Consider the following 13,543-nt stretch of genomic DNA (forward strand, 5'->3'; position numbering starts at 1 on the left):
TTGCTCACCATTCCCATTCTAATAATTCCCAACATTATGTTTGCTTTTTTGACTGCTGCAGCACACTGAACCGACGATTTCAATGTGTTATCCACTATGACGCCTAGATCTCTTTCTTGGGTTGTAGCACCTAATATGGAACCCAACATTGTGTAATTATAGCATGGGTTATTTTTCCCTATATGCATCACCTTGCACTTATCCACATTAAATTTCATCTGCCATTTAGATGCCCAATTTTCCAGTCTCACAAGGTCTTCCTGCAATTTATCACAATCTGCTTGTGATTTAACTACTCTGAACAATTTTGTGTCATCTGCAAATTTGATTATCTCACTCATCGTATTTCTTTCCAGATCATTTATAAATATATTAAAAAGTAAGGGTCCCAATACAGATCCCTGAGGCACTCCACTACCTACTCCCTTCAACTGAGAAAATTGTCCATTTAATCCTACTCTCTGTTTCCTTAGTTTAAAGTCCTCCTCAATAGATTTGCCAGTCTGTTCTGGAACATGGTGCACTCCCTAGTTCGACAGGTGTACCCCATCTCTACTCAGCAGTCCCTGAAAACCATCCCATGGTCAAAAAATAAGAACAGTCTCATTGACACCAGCTATGCAGCCATTCATTAATTCCCAGAATTCAATCTTCCATGCCTTGGCCTTTATCCTTGACTGGAAGGACTGAGGGGAATTCTACCTGTGCACCGATCTGCTGCACTCTCTCTCCCAGAACTATGAAGTCACTTTTGATATATGCTCTGTGTGGTACCTAGCAGTATCATTCATGCAATATGGATAAGCAGCATTGGACAGTAACCATCAGGTTTGATGATTTTTGTAAATCTATCCATAAAGAGATTGGATGTTGCTGCTGGGTCAAGGGTGGGTAGGGGGGGATTTGGATACAGCTGGCTATGGGATTCAGAGAAAGGGGAATATGGAAACTACTGCTGTGGAAGAGTGCAAAATAGGGGAATCTGGATGCTCTTGGGACTGGGGAAAGAAAGGAGATGCTGCTGCAGTGAAGGGGGGGGGGGGGGGGGGGGTGAGAGGAACCTGGATGTTGCTGGGGCTGGGCTGAGAGTAAAAGGGGGATGATTGGTAGAGAGTTGGTTAAGTGGAGAGAAGGGTCTATGATGTGCCAGAGATGACATTGCCAGTGAAGGAGGGTGACAGAAAAGGAGATACCTTTCTGGAGGCAGGGGAAGAAACAACAATACTCGATCAGAAGTGGTGGGTGGATGGAGAGAAGGGTGCCGTGGACCTGGGATGGGGAGGAGAGAAAGGGTGCTGTTACTGTGGGGGGCAGAGGGAGGTAGGAAGAAAGAGTTGGGGGGAGAGAGAGTGGGGGAATGGATTGCCGGAGCTGCTACTGCTGAAGGAGAGAGTGCTGTGCCAGAGCTGCTGTTGAAGGTGGGGAATAGAAAGGAGGGAAGGATGCAGTGAGGGGACACAATGTTAAGGAATGATGATGTTTCTTTTTCTGCACCGTCGCACTGCATGCAGAGTCTGGCTTTTTGTGGTTTCCATTTAAATTTTTTGTCTGCATATTTCTATTTCTAATTTGTGGTTGCTTATTCTGTATTTGGTGAGGGTCTGTATGTGTAGTTTCTGTGTAGGGATTTATAGCAGTCAGGCTTGTTCTGTTTTCATAATAGGAGGAGACGTTTTGGAGTTTTATTTATAATGCTGCATTTTCCTAAGTAGGGATGTTGCTGTTTGAATTTGTTTGAGTACTGGCAATTAGTGTTGTTTTGGTATGGCAGCATTGCTGTATAGGCCCTGAGTGTCTTTTCTGGTTGGCACCACAGCAGGGAATGTAAATATAGTGGTCAATATTGAAAGGGGTTTCTCTAGTTCTAAAGTCCAAGACTTAGTGGGCAAATCCTGTGTTTTGAATTTCCTGTCCCGCCAAACAGCTGAGTTTTAGCTCAGTTAAAACTTACCCCAATAAAAAAAGTGATGGTGCGGAGGTGTTCCAGGAGCAGGGCTTAATTTTATCCAGGTAATTTTGACATTCATTGCTATCTGGTTAAATTTATTCAATTAAATCTGATTATGGTGGAGGGCAGGTCTAAAGTTACCGACCTAACTTTAACCAGTATATCCAGCAGGAATTAACTAATAAGTTTCTCATTAAATATCTTGGATCAAGTTTGTCAGATAAATTTAGCCCACTAACTTCCTGCTCTCCGCAGAGTTCAATATCGATCTTATAATATCCATGAAATGATATTTTAACCTGACAAGATTGTATTTTGAATTGCCTTTTCATATAAACTTTATTATTATAAAAGTGCCTGAAAGGCAGAATATAAATCAAATAAAAATAATAAAAAATAAATGCATAATAAATACATAAATGCATAATTTTAATTGTATGTATGTGGAGAATGGGTGCAAGGCTGAAGGTTCACCACCATTGCCACCGCAGGACCTCTGCCAGGATATTAGGCATCGCCATCTGAAAAAGAAGAGTGAGTCTGGCAGAATTATCCAGGCCTTGGCAGTTGAAGAGAAGGTGCAGGCAGCGAGTACTGTCAGCCAAAAGAAGGAGCAGGGGTTCCCCAGGTCCTGCCAGCCAACCAAGAGACATATTACCAAATAGGAAAGAGAACGAGAAGGAAAGAAAGAGGTGCACAGGAGAGAATAAAAGATGAGTACAGAACAGAGATGAGTAAAGGGGAGAGAGATTGATAAGAGGAGAGACAGAGAGAAAGATGGATTGGGGGCATGGCAATGTAAGATTACGCACGTTTCCTTACTAGGAAGGGTGTATCTCTACTAGGTCACATAGCTAAAAGATCATAGGAGGAGGTAGTATTGGTCAGACATACCCCAGTGTGAGGATTAGGAGAAATAATACAATCAAGAGTGCAGAAAGTTCTGGGCTGTCTCTTCTGCAGTAGCGCAGGACTCAATGTTAGAGTTCATGGGACTAAAGAAAGGAAGTGATGTTATGAGGGGCTCTAGGCACTGCAGTACTTTCCACACTCCTTGGTCTAGTGGGAATTTTTCACCAGTGTGTTGAAAAGAAGTGAAGAGGCACACAGGTTCAGGAGTGGTTCCAGATGCTGCCTGTGTACCCAGAGGAAGCGATGATGACAAGGACAGTGACTGACTTCAAAAAGAAGCCTGGAATAAACATAGAGGATCCCTTGTGGCAAGAAAATGGTAATCAAGGCAATGGGCAAACTTTGCTGAGTGGCAGTTGCAGCCTGGGGCAGCAGTGATATGGATGCAATGTGCTTCTTGGAAGGTATGGGGAATCCTGCATAGAGCGACATCGGCAAGCCCAAAAGGGACATAGTGGGATTTGGGGTTGGGTACCATGTGGGAATTTGATTTACTTTGGGTAAATGTGCAGAAAATTGCTGCTGGTCAGACTAGATGGGCCTTTTGGAATTTATCTGCTGTCATTTTACTATTTTACTATGTACAACTGCAGAGGTTCTGTCACCCAAGAGTGTGGTTAGCAGGAACATCTCTAGAGGAGTGTTACCAGTAGAAATTCAGAGCAGAGCCAAAAGAGTGAAAAGGATTTCATTCTTATCTAGGTGCCCTACCCTGTTCATACACAGATTTCAGGAGAGGAGGAGAGTACAAAACTAATTCAGGTACCTATAGAGGGATTCCCAAAGCCTAGGAAATTCCCTAGGAGCACCCTGAATGGAGTTTGTGGAGTCAAGCAAAGCCCAGCGTGCTCGTGAACTGCTTATGTACCTATTTGGTTTTTGTTTGGATTTATTTCCTGGATATTGCCCAAAGAAAATGTGTATTTTGTCAGCTCATTACAATTTATCAAGTTTTTCAGTAAACTCGTTTATTTTTGGAACAAGCCAACATGGTGTGGAAAGTCTTTATTTTTAAGCCACCAGAGAGCATCACTGGTCCTAAGAGTCCAGAAGCTCATCTTAATCCCCTGCCAGAAGAACCCCAGGGCGCCCCATGGGTTGAACGATGATCCAATAGCTCCCAGATATAATCCCTTATCCAGTCAAGGTGTGGAAGCCTGGGAATGGGTGGGGGTGGGGGGTTACCGCAAGAGGGATGAGTAAGAAGGTGAGGGATGAGGCAGAGGAGACAGAAAAAGATGAAGAGGAGGAGAAACTGAAAAAGGTGAGAAGAGGAATGAGAAGGTTAGGCAGGGAAAGAGAAATATGAGTACTGAAGAGCAAGGGATGGGCATAAGGAGAGAGAGAAAAGGCTAAAGGATGGCTGATGGGCATCACTCACTGCAATTTATATCTCCCACCATCAACCTACTACTTTGGTTTCATTACCTAGCCAGGTTAATAGCTCACCAGCAGTCTTGGGAAGCACAACATGCAAGGAAGCTTCTCTTCCAGCTACTAATCTTAAGGGACTGATTTTCAATAGGTGCAAAATCTACAGGTAATTTTGTACCTATGGACCTGGTAGACAACTTTCAAAGAAAACTATATATGTAGTTCTCTTTTGAAAATTAGCTTACATGGATACGCGGGCAGACATGTACTTGCGGACTTTGCACTTCCTTTTTTCTGTAGGCAGAGGAAAAAGGGAAATAATTATGCATGCAGACTTGAGAAGTCTATTTGGTATGCATACTTTACTCCCTTAACCTAATCACCCCCTCCCTCCCCCACACAAGAAATGCCCCTGTTTGATATAGCTAAAAGTAAGTTGACCTGGGTAAACTGCTATTTATCCAAGTAAATGGCTTTGAAATGTGTCCTCCAAATTTTGGAAATATTTGTGAACCACAGCTGCAGCTGGTGACTGCTTGCTTTTTTCTGCAAAAGTTGAGGATTCTTCTAGAGTGCTAGAGTTGGAGCAGAAAATCCTTTAACTGGTTAGTGCTGGATACTCAGCTTTAGCCAGGCAAATGTAAACCATGCCCAGGTATGCCCGGTTTTTTTAATCGGCTAAGTTTTGCCATGAAATGACTTACTGCTAAAACATAGCTATTCAATGGGGAGGAAAATTTATAATGTGGGGTTTGTCCAGTTAAGTCCCCAACTTAGCCTTTGAATGTTAACCTCCTGATGTATTTAGATCTTACTTGGTTAATGTGGCTGGATAAAGGAAGTAGATGAGGAGGCAAACTCAACTTTGCATATATCCTTTGATTAGATATCAGTAAAGGATGAGAACTTCCAGACAGATGATGAGAAGAAGACTCCCTCCAGCAAGAAGATACCAGGAAAATCCAGAGATCTGCTGCGCTTTGCCCCACTATGGATGGTTTTGTTGGTAGCCGGAGCTGGGGCCGTCACCTGGTATTTTCTAGGTAATCTCCAATCAATCAATCAATATTTATTTATTCCCCTTTCATTTCCTTCTGTCTGACACACAGAGTCACAGAGAAGCAAGTAGTGGTCATGACAGATTGGTAAAGGCTCACTCTTGAATACTGGGACTGGCTACCAAAGATTTTGTCCTATACCTGTATTCTAGATGGTCAGTATAGTTTACACTTCTCTGGAGTTCTCCCACGTTGAAGGGGTCTTTGCTCTTCCATCAACCTTAGCCTGCCCTGATCCATCTTTTGTCTTTTTTCTCATCCATAGATAAAAAAAAATATTAAAATAATAAAGTAATCTATTTACAAAACTGTTAATGCTATGCAAAAAAAAATAAAAGGAGAGCATGAGGTCACTGAGCATCATTAAGAATGTTGGACCCTGTGGGAGAGGAAGAAGGAGCTCTGACACTAGCTTGCAGTTTGATAATCTCTGAGGAGGTGGGGCCCTGGGGAGTGGGGTGGTGCCAGGTACTTGTGACTTGGATTGGCCACTGTTGGTCCAGGATGTTGGGTTCGATGGACCCTTGGTCTGACCCAATACGGCATATCTTATGTTTTTATGTTTTTATGATGTCTCAGGAACAGAAGAAAATCAGGATGCCGGGGAGTGGACGGCCCTATCATTTCTCATTGAGGGTGGATCTTCCATCAACAGGATGGGGAAGTGGCAGATCGTAGCCCCCATTATCTGCTGCAGAAAAGCTGGATTTAATACCAGATTCACTAAAGGCTTTGCATTCTCTATTGGAGAAATTATTTACCTGATAATTTAGTTTTTCTTAGTGTAGAGAGATGGACTCAGGACCAGTGGGTTTTTGCCCCCTGTCAGAAGATGGAGACAAAGCAGGCTGATGTTACAGTATATATAAACCTGCAGTAACACCAGCTTGTCAATATTCTCTTCAAAAGCAACTGTGGATAGACTAGCAAAAACTTGATTAAAAACATGAATAAGAACAAATAATCAGAACTGTACTCAAAAAATCATAAACACTCAATTTACGTAAGATTATAGGTACCCCAAGCTAAGGACTGGATGAACACTTACCAGTAATCCTTTGGAACCCTGAACGCCATAGGAGGACTATTGATAGACTAGGAATGTGCAGAAGGAAAAAATGTGTTTCAATTCGGTTTTTGTTTCACTGGGACCCAAATTCATTGCATTAGTTTCATAGGGGGGAAAACCAATTCATTGATTAGTTTTCATTCGTTGCCCATTTTTCCATTATAGTCAATGGGGGAAGTATTTGCAGCCTATTTTTGGCTGCAGAATTGGGGTTTTCTTATCAATTCTGATGAAACGTCTGGGGAGCAATCATCAGAAAGAGAAAAGAGCTCCAAAGTACTTAGACTGAGGCAAAGTGGCACTAAAGTGGCATGAATAGCCAAAGGCACTGTAAAGGGGCAAAGGGGTACCAGGAGTGGCAAGAGTGCTTTAACAGAGGTGAAAAGCAGCAGCGAGAGTGTCAAAAACACACCACAGCGTCAAAAGAGAGCACCAATAACAGTTGCATGAACGCTCGAAGGCAGCATGACAGGCAAAGTAGCAAGACAAGTGGCATCAACATCCTATAGCACAATGAAGGGGGAACATAGCAAGCAGAAAGAGTGTCAGAAAAAAACCACAAGGTGCCGATAAAGGGACAAAGCAGCAAAAAGACTAGCACCAACACACTGAGGAACCATGATAGTGGCAAGAACACCACAAGGAGTAGAGTGAGTCGTCTGGTGTATAGCAGCAAGGCAGAGTGGCAGAAATTTGATAGGTGCAAAACAGGCTGGCAGAGCGGAGGTAGTCTGGTCCCTGTGGTTTTGATAGGGGCAAGACAGGCTGGCAGAGCTGAGGTAGTAAGGTCCCTCTGGTTTTGATAGGGGCAAGACAGGCTGGCCCCGGGGAGAGTTCCCTTTCCTTTGCACAGGAAAGGGCTCTCTAGAATGGTTTGCCCCTAGAGTGGGGTGTTTCTGTTGGCGTCTAGTGAGCTCTCGCTGGTCTTTTAAAATCTGGTGGACATAGCAGATATACAAACGAGAATTTTCAAGGCCGAGGCGGAGGAGGTTTCCATGTGAACAGTGGTTCAACATGGGTCAGCGGGTGTTAAGAGAGAGGCTGGCTATACCTAGGGAGAGTTCCCTTTCTTTTGCACAGGAAAGGGCTCCCTAGAATGGGCTGTTGGCCGCTAGAGTGGAGTACGAGCCTTCAAGTGTAGCAAGTCAACATGGAGGAGGTTTCCATGTGAACAGCGATTCAACATGGGTCAACAGGTGCTAAGAGATAGGCTGGCTACACCCGGGGAGAGTTCCCTTTCCTTTGCACAGGAAAGGGCTCCCTGAAATGGGTTGGCCCCTAGAGTGATGCACGAGCTTTCAAGCGTAGCGAGTCGGCGTGGAGGAGGTTTCCATGTGAATAGCGGTTCTGGTTCAACAAGGGTCAACGGGTACTAAGAGATGGGCTGGCTACACCCGGGGAGAGTTCCCTTTCCTTTGCGCAGGAAAGTGCTCCCTGAAATGGGATGGCCCCTAGAGTGGAGCACGTGCCTTTAAACGTGGTGAGTCAACATGGAGGAGGTTTCCATGTGAACAGCGGTTCTGGTTCAACAAGGGTCAACGGGTACTAAGAGATGGGCTGGCTACACCCGGGGAGAGTTCCCTTTCCTTTGCGCAGGAAAGTGCTCCCTGAAATGGGATGGCCCCTAGAGTGGAGCACGTGCCTTCAAGCGTGGCGAGTCAACATGGAGGAGGTTTCCATGTGAACAGCGGTTCTGGTTCAGTGTGGGTCAGAGGGTACTAAGAGATAGGCTGGTTACACCCAGGAAGAGCTACCTTTCCTTAGCGCAGGAAAGGGCTCCCTGAAATGGGTTGGCCCCTAGAGTGTGGTGGTTGCGTTGGCGTCGAGTGAATACCAAGAATCTATTAATTATACTTATGCATGTCAGCTGATGACAAAGGAACTTGAAGAGCTCTCAGAAATAAGAAAACTGCTGCTCAAGACCAAATCTACAATATCAACCTATGTTGACTTTGTAGTTTACACAGTGCTTTTGTAAACTATGGGAACACAGAGGATGAACAAGAATACAACTACCACCAGTTTTCCATAGTACTAGAAACATTAATGTTGGCACCTAAGAAAGATTTAGGGAAAATGGCCCATATTATGCAGGCCATGAAAACTATTGAGCATATGAAATATCTAAGCTCCAAGCTGGACAGACAGGAACTACTATACTAGGGGCAACAATTTAATTAGTTCTCCAATATTCAATGTAACCACACAAACCCAGAAAACCTTAATATTAACACGACCCACAATATATATATGAACATGAAAAATGTTTTATTAAGAATAATACATCCTAACTAGACACATATTACTAATTTTCACATACCAGACAACTGCCATCTTATAGCACTTTCACATACCAGACAACTGCCGGCTTATAGCACTACCGCTGATTGCTTCCAAATAACTACTTATCCGAAAATTCAACTGTGTATCTCCTTCATCAATGTTCATTAATCTTCATCAACTGGTAGCAAACTGCAACAGCAACAGCAAACAGCAAACGGCAGTTGTCTGGTATGTGAAAATTTCCCCTGAGGAAGCCTGCTAGACAGGTGAAACGGAGATCTTCGTCGGGATCTACTTTAAACGGGGATTGATTCTAAGTATATCAGCATTGTGGCGGTGGATAATGGAGCAGAACACAATGCAAAACGAAGTTTTACTATGCTAGTGACTGAAGGAGAACATCGTGGTGTTGAAAATAAGTCTTGATTAACATTGAGACATTATAACAGCCACCAGTAAAGAATTTGAACAAGTATAAAGTGTTGTGATCTGTTAAAATTTAAATGCTAACAAGTGTGCAATATATTTATAAAGAAAGTATACAAGAAGAATGTTCTTGTTATTGAGATACATTTATGCTGCTAATATGCCCGCCTACATGTTATTCACATTTTTTGTTTTTAATGTGTGAATGAGTGAGAATGGTGTTTGGTTAGTTAGTAATATGTGTCTAGTTAGGATGTATTATTCTTAATAAAACATTTTTCATGTTCATATATATATTGTGGGTCGTGTTAATATTAAGGTTCTCTGGGTTTGTGTGGACAGACAGGAACAGCATTTGAGGTCAGGCCCTTGTAGAGATATACGGCCTGGACGGACAGGCAAAGCATTAGAGGTCAGGCCCTTGTAGAGACGTAAGGCCTGGACAGTGGACGGACAGGTACGGCGTTAGAGGTCAAGCCCTTGTACGGACATACGGCCTGGACGGACAGGCAAAGCATTAGAGGTCAGGCCCTTGTAGAGACGTAAGGCCTGGACAGTGGACGGACAGGTACAGCGTTAGAGGTCAAGCCCTTGTACGGACATACGGCCTGGACGGACAGGCAAAGCATTAGAGGTCAGGCCCTTGTAGGGACATAAATTCTGGATGGACAGGCACAGCATTAGAGGCCAAGCCCTTGTAGGGATATAAGGCCTGGACGGACAGGCACAGTATTAGAGGTCAAGCCCTTGTATAGACAAAAGGCCTGGATGGACAGGCACAGCATTAGAGGTCAAGCCCTTGTAGCAACATAAGGCCTGGACAGAGAGGCACAGCATTAGAGGTCAGGCCCTTGTAGGGACGTAAATCCTGGACGGACAGGCACAGCATTAGAAGCCAAGCCCTTGTAGGGACGTAAAGGCTGGATGGGCAGGCACAGCATTAGAGGTTAAGCCCTTGTAGGGACATATAGCCTGGATGGACAGGCACAGTGTTAGAGGTCAGTACCTTGTAGGGACACAAGGCCTGGATGGACAGGCACAGCATTTGAGGTCAAGCCCTTGTAAATACCCAGAAGCTATTAACTGTACTTATGCACTTCAGCTGATGACAAAGGAACTTGAAGAGCTCTCAGAAATAAGAAAACCACTACTCAAGTCCAAATCTACAATATCAACCTATGCTGACTTTGTAGTTTACACAATGCCTTTGTAAAGTATGGGAACACAGAGGATGAACTAGAGTGCAACTACCACCAGTTTTCTATAGTACTAGAAACATTAATGTTGGTACCTAAGAAAGATTTAGGGAAAATGGCCCATATTAGTCTGTTGATAAACACAATACACCCGACACTGTGGTCCTATCTAAAGGTGCTCGGATTGATGGCAGTGACCCTGGAAGTGGTGCCGTGGGTGAGGGCGCATATACGGCCTCTTCAGCACACTCTGTTGTCTCATTGGAGCCCACAGTCTCAGGACTATTCGATTCGGCTTCACCTGCCAATGGAAATCTGCCCACCCTACAGTGGTGGTTAGAAGCAGATCATCTGAGAAAGGAGTTTTCCCTAAGATCATCAGACTAGCTAGCTAGTTCTCACAACATATGTGAGTCTCCAGGGTTGGGGAGCTCACTATAAGGAGCTGACAGCACAAGGGCGCTGGAGTACAGAAGAATCTCTCTGAAGCATCAATCGGCTGGAAGCCCATGCCATCCAGTTGGCATGCTTGTGATTGATTACAGGTTTGAGCAATCCGAATAATGTTGGACAATGCAATGACAGTTGCTTACATCAATAGGCAGGGAGTAACCAAGAGCCAGCAAGTATCGTACGAAATTGCCCAACTTATGGAATGGGCAGAAGTGCATCTTCAGGAGAACTCAGCCTCACTCATAGCAGGAAAAGACAATGTAAGAAAAGACTTTCTCAGCAGAAAGTGTCTGGACCCAGGAGACTGGGAATTGTCAGACGAGGCATTTCAGCTGATAGTGGATCGCTGGGGCCTTCCGTTTCTGGACCTGCTGGTGACTTCTCGCAGTGCAAAGGTTCCTTGTTTCTTCAGTCACAGGAGAGAGCCAAAGTCCCTGGGCATCAATGCCCTCGTGAAGGAGTGGCTGAAGGGCAAGCTGCTATATGCTTCCCCCCAGTGGCCCATGTTGGGCAGGATGATTCGGAAGTTCGAGAGTCACAGGTGGATGCTGCTTTTGGTGGTACCAGATTGGCCCAGAAGACTATGGTATTCAGATCTGTGAAGGCTCCTGGTGGATTCCCCCCTCAGGTTTCTGGCACACAGGGATTTTCTGCAGCAGGGGCCTGTTCGTCACAAAGATCTGACTCAATTTTGTCTTATGGCCCTTGAGAGAGCTCACTTGCTGAAGTGTGGATATTCTACTGCGGTGATTGCTACCTTGCTACAAGCGAGAGAGTTTTCCACTTCCTTAGTATACATGTGTGTTTGGCAAGTGTTTGAGGCTTGCTGTGAAGATCGAGGGGTTCTTCCTTGTTCGGTTAAGATCCCACTCATTTTGGAATTTATGCAGGATGAATTGAATAAAGGGTTGGCCCTTAATTCATTAAAGTTGCAGGTGGCAGCTCTTGCCTGTTTCAGGGGTCAGGTGAATGGTGGACCCTTGTTGGCTCATTCAGATGTGGCCTGTTTCTTGAAAGCTGTGAAACATCTTCTCCCTTGTGGTTACCGGTGCCCTTGTGGAATCTTTTGTATTTTTTTAGTGGGCCCTACTTTTTGACTGATGCATACCCTCTCCTTGCGGTTACTGACCTTGAAAACGGTGTTTCTTGTGGTAATTTGTTTGGTGCATAGAGTATCCGAAATACAGGCCTTGTCTTGTCGAGAGCCGTTCCTTCGTATGACTCCAGGTGTGATACAGCTGTGCACTGTTCCTTCCTTTTTTCCAAAAGTGATTTCAGATTTTCACTTGAATCAGTCCATTTCCCTGCCATCTCTGCACAAGGAAAGAGATGCAGAGGAATTTTGCCTGTTACGGCTCTTGGATGTCAAGAGGCATATTGTGAGATATTTGGAGGTTTTTAAATCTCTCAGGAAGGCAGATTACCTGTTTGTTCTTCATGGTGGAAGTAAGAAGGGTGAGCCAGCTGGACAGCTGGACAGCTGTTGCCTAGTCAGGTTAGGGCTCATTCCACTAGGGCTCAGGCAGTGTCAAAGGCAGAGATTAGATTGTTGTTTCCCATCGACATTTGCCAAGCTGCAACATGGTCTTCCTTGCATACTTCTCTAGGTATTATTGTTTGCGTGTGCAGGCCCAGGAGGACGCCGCCTTCACACATGTTCGGGAGTAACTTTGGTATCTCCAACCTGTGTTAATGCTAAGACAGGTGGCCTGCGTCATTTTTAAAGATGGCGCAGGCCGTCCATTACTCCTACCATGTAACAGGAGCCAGCCAATGGCACGGATACCCTGTCACTTGGTAAGGGCAAAGGGCCATCAGCACCATTTTGATTAGTGGTAGCCGACGGCCCAAGAGCGGGAGATTGCTCCCGGGACCCCACTGGACCACCAGGTACTTTTAAAAAGTTTTGGGGGGGGGGGGTCAGGAGGGTGGGGGAAGCTAAAGGATGTGTTTTAAAGGGTCGGGGTGGGTTTAGAGGTTGTTTTTGTGTGCCATTATTCCCACCCTCCCCCAAAACGATAAGAGAACCCCACGAACAATTTTGTGGGGTTTTCCTATCGGTTTCAGGGAGCCCCCGATTTCTGACGAGTTTGAAAATATCGTCAGAAAAACGATTCACATCCCTAATAGACAGGTGCATCCACCTTCCCGCCCTTGGCTGCCAGTGGGTTATGCCATTATCCTCCTGTGTAGCTGCATGTTCCAGGGATTACTGGTAAGTGTTAGTCCAGTCCCTAGACTAATGTTAACATGTTCTTTGTCTGAGCTCAGTGTTTTCCTGTTGGCTGAGTGCTAGAATGGTTATCTGGTAATAATCAAGTTTTGCAGTCTGTCCACAGTTGGCTTTTGCAGATAATACTGGCAGACTGATGTCACTGCAGGGGTATATATATACTGTGATGTCAGCTTTGCTTCGTCTCCATCTGCTGGAAGAGGTGCATAAATCACTTGTTCTGGATACACCTATCTATACTAAAGAAAAGGAAATGATCATAAGAACATAAGAACATAAGAACATGCCATACTGGATCAGACCAAGGGTTCATCAAGCCCAGCATCCTGTTTCCAACAGTGGCCAATCCAGGCCATAAGAATCTGGCAAGTACCCAAAAACTAAGTCTATTCCATGTTACCGTTGCTAGTAATAGCAGTGGCTATTTTCTAAGTCAACTTAATTAATAGCAGGTAATGGATATCTCCTCCAAGAACTTATCCAATCCTTTTTTAAACACAGCTATACTAACTGCACTAACCACATCCTTTGGCAACAAATTCCAGAGTTTAATTGTGCGTTGAGTGAAAAACAACTTTCTCCGATTAGTTT

At 44.5% G+C, this 13,543-nt stretch overlaps 1 protein-coding gene across 1 annotated transcript in view; it reads left to right on the plus strand.

Moving 5' to 3' along the window:
- Nucleotides 1–13,543, plus strand: part of TMPRSS6 (transmembrane serine protease 6) — a 176,144-nt gene that overhangs the window by 13,895 nt on the left and 148,706 nt on the right. Inside the window, exon 2 of the mRNA XM_029590066.1 lies at nt 5,121–5,277. Within this exon, the coding sequence (XP_029445926.1) occupies nt 5,121–5,277 (157 nt within the window). The remainder of the gene's footprint in view (nt 1–5,120; nt 5,278–13,543) is intronic.

The sequence above is a fragment of the Rhinatrema bivittatum genome, chromosome 2 (assembly GCF_901001135.1).
Source record: "Rhinatrema bivittatum chromosome 2, aRhiBiv1.1, whole genome shotgun sequence".
NCBI lineage: Eukaryota > Metazoa > Chordata > Amphibia > Gymnophiona > Rhinatrematidae > Rhinatrema > Rhinatrema bivittatum.